We start from the raw sequence: 13129 nt of genomic DNA on the forward strand, positions 1-13129 counted from the left end.
GTCACGAAGGCTGAAGATCCGAGTCTGGGACTTGTTTGCATAAGCAGTGTGCAAGGAGTCCTAAACATGTTTGGATGTGTTGGCAGCAGCAACTGTGAAAGCAATGGTAGGGTCAACAGATGTCATAAGAGCGTTCTGGAAGAGTTGATCCTGGCGGAACCAAAGCGTATACGCAGGATTAGGAGTTGTATTGGTGCCAAAAGTAGTGGTCGGTGTGGGAATCAGGGTAGACCCATCAAGGTGACCATAGAGGTCATGGCCGTGCATAAGCATGGAGAACTGAGCTTTCTAAGTGGCAAAATTGTGACTGCCACTAAGTTTGATAGGTAGTTGGGAAGTAGGGTTGAATTGGATGATGGTTGTGGTGTCGGTAGTGTTGTCGGCATTGACAATTCTGGTAGTGTTTCCATCTTTCTTCATTGGAGGGTTTGGTGTGGAAAAGAAAAAAAAATATTGGATCGTGCTCCTTAGAGTTGTATAGGCTCAGGTACCATATAAACACTCAAGAATATGATGGAAAATTGTATTTGTATTGAATGCCAACCTCAGTTTAAATACAAGTCTTCCTAAGAGTACTCCTTGAATTAGGAGACTTGTTCAAATCAAAACACTATCTAGAGCTAACTAACTGAATGATAAGTATGAACTAAAAGCATAACTCTAAATTTATATCTAATCTAATGATAAGCACGAAAGCTAAGAACTAATTCAAAGGATAAACAACTAGTTACCACTGTTGTTCAATAATTGAAGCCCATATATGCCCAGAGCATTGATAAGACTGACAAAGAGCACGTAAGTGGCATGAAATTGGTTTTGGCTTCTATTGATTTCCAAACTTTTTTAACTTGCTTGCCTACTTTTTAGAGCAATCAAATCAAAATTAGTCCGGTATGCCAAAAATTCATGAATTCTTTTCACATAATTTGATCAAAGAATAGTTAGGAGGCTTGTCCTGTTAATAGTGTCATCTAATCATCTGATTACATAAATGCAACTACTGCACTATCTTGTCGTGAACTTTAGACTAATGAACTCAATAGAATCATGCCGGCTATGTTGTATAGAAACTCTGATTGTGAAGTGAGGCTTCCTCAATTACAACAAAATCTTGAAGAAATTTTGTACTTTTGTCTGATTTACCAGTCAAATTATTAGTAGGGTAAGTGACGCACGTGTGCTAGACATGGCAGAGGACCACCTTTCATCTTCATGTATATATCTAGTTTACAGCCATCGCTTATTGTTTTTTTCCTCGACATATTTATATTCAAATCTTCCAAAAATTGACGATAACAATCAAGTTTTTGAATAATACTTCCACTAGCATCCCATCAAAAAGAAAATAAGAAAATAGGACCCATCAATCTAGAAGAGGGAAGACAATGACACTTGACCTAACAATTAATCCGTCCCTTCAATGTTCTATCTTATCAAAATAATGTTAAATTTGTTTGTCTACTTGGTTTGCTACCTTAACATATAGATATATTTTTGATTGAGATAATAATAAAGGAAGAGAGATGTGGGTTTCATAAATGGTAGAGAAGCATGTTGAGCTGCTGGGAAAAGGGTGAAATAATAAAGAACAACTTTATAGGGCAAGTTAATTTTGTTTGGTTTGAATTAGTGGTTTTTGCTCAAAGGGCATGATGTTGATAGGCAGCTTGCTCTTCATCTTCACTGTTGGGAAATAGACAATCTCATCCTTCTCTGCCACCCATCTGTTCATTAAACAATAGAAAGTGATTGTTCATTAGCCTTCACCAATTCTTGTCATTATTATTCTTGAATTATTTCAAACACCACTATCTTTGGTCCTTAGCTACTTGGTTAGAGAAAAACAAAACGAATCACCTCTTCAATTATTCCCCACTATTTTTTTTCATAATACAACAACTATATCTCAATCCCGAGCTAGGTTTCAGAGAGACCGAGTTTACCTGTAGGTGGTGACGAGATGGTGGAGGAAAATGGAGATTTCAAGCCTTGAAAGTTCTAAACCAGGACAAAGCCTCTGTCCTCCACCAAATGGTGTAAATGTGCTGCTAGTCACAGCAATTCCAACCTTCTGCCAAGCCAAACGTTAGTTAGAATTCTAATCACTATTGACCTAAGTTAGATTGATCACACATCTCTGGGAAGTTAACAATCATAACTCGATGGCTCTTAATTGATGAAACAACTAGCTATTAACCCGTGCAATGCATGAGGTTTCACATGATTAATTAGTACATACCTTTTGATAAAATTAGGTAACTTTTCTTTTACCAACAAATCTAAAAAACTAAATGATTGGCATTTAAAGCTTTGACCAGTTTAGGGAAATAAGGAAGTGATAATAGAATCTTGAGCCTCTAATATAAACGGCTAAGACCTATGTTGCTCGGACTCTAAATAAATATTGTGTACCAGTGTTGGGTCCTCAAAAAATGTACTTTTGGAAGATCTAACACGCACCTTACGTCATTTTGAAAAGTCCAAGTAACATTGGTTAATACTAGTTAATAAGACTGTTGAAAATAACAATTGTAAAAAGAAAAGCTGACCTCCCATCTGCAGGGATCAAAATTGTATGGATTTTCATAATTCTCTTCATCCATGTGAACTGAAGTGAAGGATGCCAAAGCACACCACCCTTTTGGTATCAAATGCCCTGCAACAATAACCCCAATTAAACACAATCTCCTCGTAAATTATGACGAAAAATGTAATAGTTGTACAATAGCGAGGAGGTATAAAGTATAAACACAGAGATGGGAAAATGCTAGAAGTCATAAAGAACACAAAACAGACCTTTGATTTTGACATCCTTGAGAGCTTTTCTCCAAACTGCATTAATGATATTTGCCAATCTCAACGTTTCACTGATAACCTGCCATTCCATAACAAGTGATCTTAATCTTTTCTTCCTTGTGAACTTCAATAATTTGATGGAATTTTCAGCCTTTTTAACAAAAACCAGCATTAAAGACTTTTTTATATATATATATATATATATATATATTCTTTTAAACAATTTTTTAGGGTAGAGGTGATAGATTTAATAGGAACGGAAAGGAAGAAGTGGAAGTACTTTTAATAGGAACTTGAACCTACATGTAACTACTCCAACATTAAATTTATAGCATAAAGATGGAGATTACTAACATTCTGAGTGAAGGGCAATGACATATAATCTGTCCAACTATAATCTTCAGAGGAACTAATCTTCTGCCGCTTCAATTCCATATTCTCCTCCTGTCACAACAAATCGGTGAAAATAAGAACTCATAGTGTACCTGTACAAGATACATATGCATTATACATGACTAATTGTTGCTCAAAAATATTTTTTAAATTAATTAGTCAAATACAAACTGTTTTTTACCAAAAGTATTTTTTGAAAAGAATATTTTTTAAAATAAGTTGATTTTAGAAGTACGGCCAGACAAGCTATAAGAAGGATATCTCACTAACTGTTGTACTCTCAGATCACTTTTAATTTATCTATTTTTCTTAGAATAATCCTTAAATAATTGCAATTCTTTTGTTAAATGGAAAACTTAGTCTTCTCCAGAATTGAGTTAATAAATATCCTTCACAGTTCTTCAAGAATTTCACTCTATCAGTAGAATATTGAAATATTAATCTGCGCAAAAAAGAAGGGAAAAAGAGTCTGTGGCACAAGTTCAATAAAAAAAGCACGGGGGTAGTAAATGGAGTTGGTCCACAACTGACAGCCGTTAAATCAAAATCGCACGGCTGCAACATCCTCTTCCATACTTTTTTTTCCTTTTAAACCAAAGTTTTCTGTGTCTCAAATTTTGAAAATGACTTTACAGAAAAGGTCAAAAAGAAAAATTAAATAAAAGCAGAAAACGTTTCACGATCATGTGACTGTGACATTTCCCCACTACCCACACGTGGGGCAAGCAACATTGCTCCCAACCGTTGATATTTAAGCCCAAACAAGCCTATCCGTCCATTTATTATATTCCAAAAGTGTCAGTTTTACTAAAATCTACACCTTTCATTTTTTTTATGACAATCTTTATCATCTATACAAAAAATTAACACTATTTATTTTTAGGATTTGTTTTTAATTTCATTCACCTGGCCTTTAATTACATACTCTCGTTGAAATGATCTACTACTCCCTCCGTCCCAAATTATATGAGATAGTTTGACTAGGCACGGAGTTTAAAGAAAAGATGAGATTTTTTAAACTTATGGTCTTAAAGGGTAAAAGCTTTGTAGGACCATGTCATTTATATGGTTATAAAAGCTTCCCATAAGGTTAAAATGGGTAATGAAAAGTTTAAAGTTGAATTATTTCAAATATAGAAACGTGCCATTCTTTTTGGAACGGGCTAATAAGGAAAGTGTGTCATCTAAATTGAAACAAGGGAGTACTATTTTGGTTCTTTCATCGTTAAATAGTGTAGACGCAACACATGCATATAAACTAAAGAGATTTGTTATGTATACGTTAAGGGGTCGTTTGGTATGAGGTATAAGAAGGTATAGGGGTAATATAAAAAATTAAAACCACCTTAATAACTTATAGTACCTTATAGAGGGTGGGGTAATTAGCACCGGTATAACTTATACCTTCTTCTTATAAATTATACAATTGTCATTCTTAATACAACATACCAAACAGTGAATAAACAACAATCCCAGCATAACTAATCACATCATAACTTATCCCAATATAACTTATACCGGCATAAGCCCTATTCCAACCAAACGACCCCTAATAGTATAAGTAATTAATTTTACTAAATAAGGCTTATTATAGATAACTATTTGATGTTGTATGCTGTTGCATATGGGGATGAAAATTTTACACTGTCAGGTAAATTCAAAATCAAAATTTGATAAAAGAGGATAGCGACATGCATCATACCACTAAGCGAGCTAGAGCGACGGGGTTGTCACTTAGGAATTTGACAGCTAAGGTCATGGCCGTTGGTACCGTCTCTTCACCGGGGATCATCATCTCTATCAAATTCCCACTGATGAAATCAGACGGTGGCAGAGGTTGCTTTGCCCCATCAGCATATCCTAAAAGCACATCAATTGCATCATTTGGTAACGCCTTCTCTTCCCTTGTTTCCATTCTTAATTTTCTGTCCTCTACCATCTTCCCTACCATTCTTGATAACCTTTCTTTGGCCTGCACAAACCCTAAAAACAATGTCACAACTCACACTTGCAAAGAATTTATATATATGTACTCTATTCGTTGTCGGTGCATATAACTTAAACTCTAAATTAAAGAAGTTACTTTGTAACCAAGGAAAGATTACCTTTAAAGATTTGTAGAGTGTGGTTCCGGGAAGTTTAATGGGCAAACAAATCAAGCCTTTGGTGAATTCTTCAAATTCTTTCTTGAGTAAGTTCAATTCTTCCCCAGGGCCTACGCTTAGTATCAGCTTGACCAGTACCTCAAATGCAATCTTCAATAGCCAACAATATATAGCAACTACTATTAGGAAAATAGACCTCATATGTAGGTGTTGGAGAATAAATATATTTCTAGTGCTGACGTACAACATTATCTATCTGGAGTATACTATATTATCACGTACTCCATCAAAGCATAGCAAACTATAATACTCCCTCCCTTCCAGTTTATGTGAACCTATTTCTTTTTTGGTCCATTCCAAAAAGAATGACCCTTTCTAAATTTGAAAACAATTTAGCTTAAACTTACAAGTCTACCCTTAATGAGAAACTTTTATAATCACACAAATACAATGGGCCCCTTTTTGACTTGTTTAGGACTACAAATTTCAAAAATCTTCATTTTTTCTTAAACTCCGTGTCCAGTCAAACGGGTTCACATAAATTGAAAACGGAGGGAGTAGGAGATTGATAAAAAAATATGGTAGAAATATTATTAAATTTTCGAATGACAACAGCTCTTATGAATAATTATCAACTTTCACAATTCTAAATGTCAAAATAGAACACTTAATTTAGGAAAGACGGAGTAGTTTAGGTTGTACTAGTAGTCCCAATTTAGTTGTCATATTTCATTGTTGCTTAATTAATTGAATAGAAAATTGCGTATAAAACTAGAGCCGGTGAATTTAGAAGAGTGACTTCTTATTAATTATGCATACAAATTGTAACTAAATTTCCTTTATATATATATAAACAATTCAAGTTAAAAGCAATAAATTCAATTGAACACACAAAACTCAAACTAAATACTGGTTATATAAGGTGCCCAAATGTCGTGACGTTGATCGTAGTGGGCTCGAATTGATAATACAAGTGGTAGTGTAGTACGAGCAGATATAATATAAATGCATGCATGTGCAGCAAGATTTGAGAGTGAGAGAGAGAGAGACCTTTTTGGCTTCATCTTGGACGTAGACACAGTGTTGTTTTTCCAGCCATGTCGACAAGAAATGGCGAACGGAGGCTTCGATATCTCGTGTAATACGAGCCTTGAGTTGTGCTGATTTCAAGAAGCTCCCAATCAGTCCATGCACTCTCCTATGTACTGGCCCATTCATTTGCAATATTGAATTCTTCCCAAACAATTCTGTTATTGATTTAGGATAACATGGTACAAATACATCCCCGTTGTTCTGTAGAACCACTTTGTTCACCTCTGCATCCGTTGATACTATTATTCCTTTCCCTAGTATGTGTGTTTTGAACACCTTCCCATACCTTTAAGTAAATCAAAAGAATGAAAATAAGAGGAATTAGCTAGCCTTTGGACAAAGATTTGGCTAAAACTAGAAAAAATAAGTTTTTGAAGATAAGTTGAGAAATCGTTTTGGGAAAATAACATGGTAAAATAATAGCAAAAAAAAAAAATGTATACCTTTTTTGTGTGTATATACACATTCTGTATGTTATATAGAAAAATTATACAGATTTTATATACTTTTTCGGCTATTGAGTATAAATAGTTTCTAGCGCGGGCTAAAATAATACTACCCTAATTATTTTTTAAAGTTGAAATTGTGTTTGGATGTAAATTTTAGTGGAAAGAATTTGAAGTTTTGTGAGAAAATCTTCAGAAATTATTCTAGAGCGATATTTGGAATTTGAAAAATATGTCAAAAAATAGTTAAATTCTATAAACAAACAAATATATAAAAATAAAATTTGAAATAAATCTCTGAAAGCTTAGTACTACAGCATGCTTCATATAAAAATGTGCGAAGTAGGGAAAAAAGAGGTCAGTGAAATTTAATGAGGAAGCCTGATTAGGCTCTGCAATTTAGTCCCTAGCTAGCTAGCTAGAGTGGAAGTGAGGTACAGTGACTGCAAAAGAGAGAGAGATGGCAGCTACTAATTGATTGCCAAATCTTTTTTCATGAATTTGGCTTGGCATATGACATATCGTACCATTGGTTAAACGGGCGGTACGAATAATGATGCTGCTGCAATAAAATCGATATCTTTCCTCCTGCAAAAGGCAAACGATCCTACTTGCCTAGCCTAGTTCTCGCATGTACAACTCTAGTTCTTTTCTCAGGGAAAATGTAAGGCACAATTGTCTTAATTATACAAAAAATTTACACAATCAATAGTATATTTTAATTTATTATACTAACGGGTAATCTAATTTATATTTAAGATTTCTAATTTTAGTTGTTGTGAATTATGTTACCTGGTACTAGGCAAATAAAAAATTAAACAAATTATGAAGTTTGAGCTTCTAATGAAATTTATAACACATGCTCTATCTCTATACAACATGACATGAGGGCAAGATAGAAACCATAGCGGCTAATTATAACTGAGGGCCGACAAAAGTTGGAAGTGTATTTATTGTAAGCAAAGTGTCGGCAAACAGTAAATATTGTGAAAGAGAATAAAAATGATACTACATGAAAGTGATATCATCCTATGAAAATATTACTAGCATTTAAATGGAGTAGTATTTTCTCTTTAAAATATTATTATCTCTTCAGTCAACAACTGGTACTTAGGAGTATTACTTTTCCAATTTCTCCTCTCTTTTTTTAAAAACAAAAAACAAAAATTAGAAGAATGAAAGAGACAGCTAATTGTACTACTACTATAGTATTTTAATAAAAATGCCGTGCAGCTGAAATGAGTCAACTGATTGAGGCCCACGTGCATGACCTCGCCATGACTCTTTATTAAAAATACTCCTTCATTAAAACAATATTACTAAAAACATTTTAAAAATGACTGATCTTACAAACCAAGATAAAGCTTTAAGAATTTAAAACTATCACCAAATCTTAGGTAAGATTCGTTGTTAAGCAAAGGTTGAAATAATCCATTTCAAAGACATGAAAGAGCAAGAATTACCCTTCTCTACTTCAAAGAAAATATAATTAAATTCAGAAAGCACAATAAAAATTGAAGAAAAATTTATCAATGTCTATTCATTGAATTTTTTTTAAAAAAAGAGGGAATATATGTATATGCTTACAGAGACTTGCGTTTCTCCATGAAACTGACAGGACGAGAAGTGTAACCAGAAGCTATGAATTCCAGAGTTTCTCCTAAAAGAGGCCAACCAGAATTCCCTCTTGGAACTCCTCTATTTGTATCTTTCTTTTCCTTTTGCCCTTTTCTCATCTTATAAATAAACAACCCAACTGCTACCACTGTTGTTATCCCAATCCAAACCAAACTCCCCCCTGACTCCCCTTTCATTTTCAGAGGAAAAAAGAAAGAGACAATCTTTGTGTGTTTAAGTTAAAAAAAACTTTGGCTAAAGGGGTGACTCTTTCTGCAGAGAGGTCTTCAGATTAGTTATATAAAGCTTTGGTGTGTGTGTATATATATATATATATTCCAAAAGAGAAGAAGAGAGAGACAGAGAAAATGAGGTGGGGTGGGTCGAAGAGATAGGAGTATGTATATATATATATATATATATATAAAGAGATGATGAAGCTGATGTGTTTGTATTGAAGCAATTACCATAATTGAAAATGGAAGCCTATTGTATAAGGTGTAGCAGTATTCATTTTGTCTTCAACCCCCTCTACAATCTACTCTTTCAATAAATATACCCACATTCTTTTAGGATAAGAAAATAAATTTTATCTTTATTCCTAGTTCTAATTCCCTTTTTATTCTTTTTCTATAACAGTGTTGTTCCAGCGTATTTTAGGTATCTATTTCACCGAATAACCATTTTCTCCCTCTAATTTAATTTTGGTTGATATATATTTTTTGCCTTTTCTAATCTAATCTAGTTAATATCTACTTTGTTGATTCAAACTGATATTACTTTATTAAATTTAAATGCCTTAACTTCTTTTCCTTTTCAAGTTTTTAAGATTTTACTAGTATTTATAAACGGGCGTTGCACGTTAATAATGACACATGATGATTTACACATTTATTTATATAAAGGAACAATAAAATTTAATGAGTGAGAGAAATTTTATGTATAATAATACAACAATTATCTAAATACCGAAAAATCTTATTACATTAGCGTAATACATGAATTTAAAATAAAAGGACATCATCAAAAATTTCACAAATGATCAATTTTATCATGTTAGTTAGATAAATATATATTATAGTTTAAAAGTATTTAATGTGATGATAAGAAACGAACACTTCTTTGTGGACAATATTTTGTGTATGTTTCCTCATAATGCGTTGGTTGCTCTGCCTTAACCAGAACTCTTGTTGTCGATCTTGATTTCCCTCTTGAAAGTGCAACATACAGTTATTCGTGCAAGAAAACATATTGCGGTAAATATAGTCCAATATTTAGGCTGTTTGTCCTTATATTTTTTTTATTATATTTTCAAAACATAACCATACTAAAATTATTTTCACACAAATTTAAAAGGATATTCCTTAGTTTCGGAAGACGAAAGTTGAATTTAGGGATAAGAATATACTCAGAAGCATGTAGGCCGTTATTGTCAAAACTTCTATATACCATATGTGTGCTACTACATAAGCTATTCGGCGTATTTAAGTTTTTCAGTAGCATGACAGACATATTATTCTTCAAAATTAACCTATATACAATAGAATATCAATTTTAACTTAGTCTATTATATATACGATGACACTAACATACATAAGAAATAAGAAACTTGAAAACAAACATGTATGGTAGAAGGCCATTTGGTATTAAAGTACTTAAGTATTCTTCTTGGTAGTAATTATTGGTATCATTTTCTGCTGAGTCAAAAATTGAAAAATATTTTATTTTTACTATAAAATTTTGCAATCAACATTTTATTTAGTTGATCAACATATTCAATTCTGTTAGCTAAGATATCTTTTTAATTCTATCATGCGAGTTACACAAAATCTAATGATAGAAATATTTCTCTTACTAAATGCACTAGTATTGCCATTGAAATTGATAACGAAGTGTTCATGAAGAACCGAATCACTTCCCAAACTATTAATTTTTCATCAAACGGTTCATTAATATCCAATATATCTCTAGAACTCCAGGCAATTATTTAAATTGTTTTACACTTAGCCATAAGTGTTTCATTCCATACTATCAATTTTACTTTCCTTATAAATTTAGCATTATTGCTCTGGTTTAATATATTTGTGATGCTTATTTAAGTTGTTTGAAGAGGTATATCAAATCTAAAGTGGGTGACCTCACAATAAAATCGTTGTTGGTACATCACTTGCTCTTATTGCTAACGATGTCATGCCTCTTGATATGATATTTGCAAGTAATGCATGACATAGAAATATTATTTCGATTCTACCGGAGGCATCTAAAAAGAATAATCTCGTTATACCATAGTTGACTCTTTATAATATAGTCTTGAAAGCTTGTTTTTGTTTAGGATTTAACTTTGATTGTGCTTCTTTAGACACTTGTATAACATTATGATTTTTAATAATATACTAACTTTTTTACTTTGTGTTATAACGCTCTTTTTATGGAATAAATTTATATACCCTAAGATTTTTTTTAAACTTGAATAAGACCTTTACTCATATGATGAATTTAATAAATAATTCAATTGAATTCTCTTACTAAATAATTAATTAAAAGATTTAATTATTTGATTTTAACATAAAATTTTTTAATTCTACGTGGATTCAAATCTTAATATTAGTTCATCTCTTGTTTTGAATAATTAATCTTAATTATAATTTTATTTTACCATAAATTTTGTTTTCAAAGAGTAAAAAATTGATACGACATTTTACTTTTAGATCTTTATGTTTGTAGAATCATTAGTTGTATTGACTCTTACCAACTATTTTTTTCTCTTTCTCACACATTTATATTCTTAAATATTTTCTTAGTTGTAGTTTAATAATTGGGTATTTTTCAATATTACACAAAAATTTGATAAAAATTATATTATTTGAGTAGGAAATAGTTCAAAGATAATATAAAAATATGTTATTATGGGGTATTTTCTTTTCTCTATTTCAACTCTTTAAGCAGTCCATTTAATATAATTTTTATTTTTTCTTCGTATTGGACATTATGTAGTGGTAACGTATTTCCAATACGAAGGATTCTTATGAAATTGATTTTATTAAACCTTCTTACATATTTTTAATGAGAATTTAATAGACAAAAATTTATTAGTTTTTAATATTAAAAATTAGCATAGAAGGTATTATAGGAAAAATGAATAGGTTATTGCAGTTATGTCTTTTCCCTATGGGTTCTTCCGTTTAATATTTTAGGGCTATTTTGAAATATTAATATTGTATTTATGATTTTATGATAATATAGGCTCTTATTTTTCTAAATAGATTTGGACAATATAATACATTCTCAAATTAAATTAGTAATAGAAATTTTTAAGAAGTATATCCTAAAAGTAATAGGATTACATGACTAAAGATATTTATTTGTTCAATTTTATATGAATTAGACAGCCCGAAAGTAATTATTCTAATAGGATTCCTAAAGATAATCATGTAGAATTTCTAACATGTAATATTATGTCCTAAAACTAATAGGATTATAAGACTAATATCTAGAATTCTGGTTATATCCTTTTATTATGAGTTATTATGCTTAATATTATAAAGTTATTTTTGTAAACCGAAGATGATAGTTAATTTTCTGTTACCAAAACAAAGAGGGAAAATTGAAGAGGATAGTTAATTTTCTGTTACCGAAACAGAAAAACGGATTGGATTTAATATTAATATTTAATATTAATATTCTGTTATTAAGACAAATATTTAATAACATTTCTGTTAATATTTTACTATTAACAAATAAATTTGGTCCAAAAAATTAATCAATCAAAAGCCGAAGCCGAAGTCGAAGCCAAAGTCGAGCGAGCGACGACGACGACAACGCGAAGCTTGCCTTCTTCTCAACTCTTTAAGAGCTAGAAGAAGAGCAATTGCTTATATACCCATAAAAAAACTCTTCCTCTTCCAATATAGGACAATGTCCCTTTGCCAAGGGGGAAAACTTAAAATTTCACTCAAAAATTTTATTTCTCTCCATTTCTCATTCACCCTCTTTTAAGTATTTTATATATTAAAACATAAAAACCCAACAACAACTAGGAGTGACAAACGGGCAGGTCGGGTCAGATATAGTTCAGGTCGAAAACGTGTAATGAAAAACGGATATATTATCTGACTCAACCCATAGTTAATACGAATAAAAACGGATTAACCCGCGGATAATATGGGTAACCATATTATCCATGATCTTGCATATGATCACTTTGGGAAGAATTTTTAGTCTCCCTGATTTGAAGAACCCCCAATTTGAGGCTTTACAAATATAAAAGTTAAACCCATTGGTTAACCATTTTCTAAAATGGGTAATATGGTTCTTATCCATATTTGATCCGTTTTTTAAAAAGTTCATTATCCAGTCTATTTTTTAGTGAATAATATGAGTGGTTAATTGTTTTCTTTTAACCATTTTGCCACTTGTGTTAGCATGATTAAAAAGAACTTGACTAGAATGCTCTATTTAAGTTTCCAGCATTTCACATTTTTATTAAACAGTTAATTTTAGAAGCTTTGGATGGTTAATTACTTTAGTACATCACGCCATGTGATTATGCGCCTAATTTCTTTTCTTTCTCTATATATATATATTGAACTTATCTTACTTATGAAGTTTTTGGCACATAAAAGTAATCTCTTTGATGCAGTTTCCCTTTGAAAGTGAGGGAATTTCGCTTGTCATTAAAGT

The 13129-nt window shown here is 31.7% G+C and overlaps 1 protein-coding gene across 1 annotated transcript; it reads right to left on the minus strand.

The window, feature by feature from the left end:
- Positions 1-1286: 1286 nt before the first annotated feature.
- LOC104213597 (3-epi-6-deoxocathasterone 23-monooxygenase CYP90C1) lies at positions 1287-8834 on the minus strand. Its single transcript, XM_009763131.2, has 9 exons — positions 8420-8834; positions 6345-6672; positions 5295-5444; positions 4892-5161; positions 3151-3240; positions 2797-2875; positions 2550-2656; positions 1944-2071; positions 1287-1724 (listed from the first exon to the last, which is right to left on the minus strand). The coding sequence occupies exons 1-9, from the start codon at positions 8644-8646 to the stop codon at positions 1607-1609; spliced, it is 1497 nt and encodes a 498-aa protein (XP_009761433.1). The 5' UTR covers positions 8647-8834; the 3' UTR covers positions 1287-1606.
- Between the last annotated feature and the right edge of the window lie 4295 nt (positions 8835-13129).

The sequence above is a fragment of the Nicotiana sylvestris genome, chromosome 2 (genome assembly GCF_000393655.2).
Source record: "Nicotiana sylvestris chromosome 2, ASM39365v2, whole genome shotgun sequence".
Taxonomy (NCBI): Eukaryota; Viridiplantae; Streptophyta; class Magnoliopsida; order Solanales; family Solanaceae; genus Nicotiana; species Nicotiana sylvestris.

Coding starts and splice junctions, on each gene's coding strand:
- LOC104213597 (XM_009763131.2), bottom strand. CDS start 8,646: ATGAAAGGGGAGTCAGGGGGGAGTTTGGTTTGGATTGGGATAACAACA. Junction 5,445..6,344: donor TCCAAGATGAAGCCAAAAAG/GTCTCTCTCTCT, acceptor TGGCTATTGAAG/ATTGCATTTGAGGTACTGGT. Junction 2,072..2,549: donor TTGATCCCTGCAGATGGGAG/GTCAGCTTTTCT, acceptor TTGGCTTGGCAG/AAGGTTGGAATTGCTGTGAC.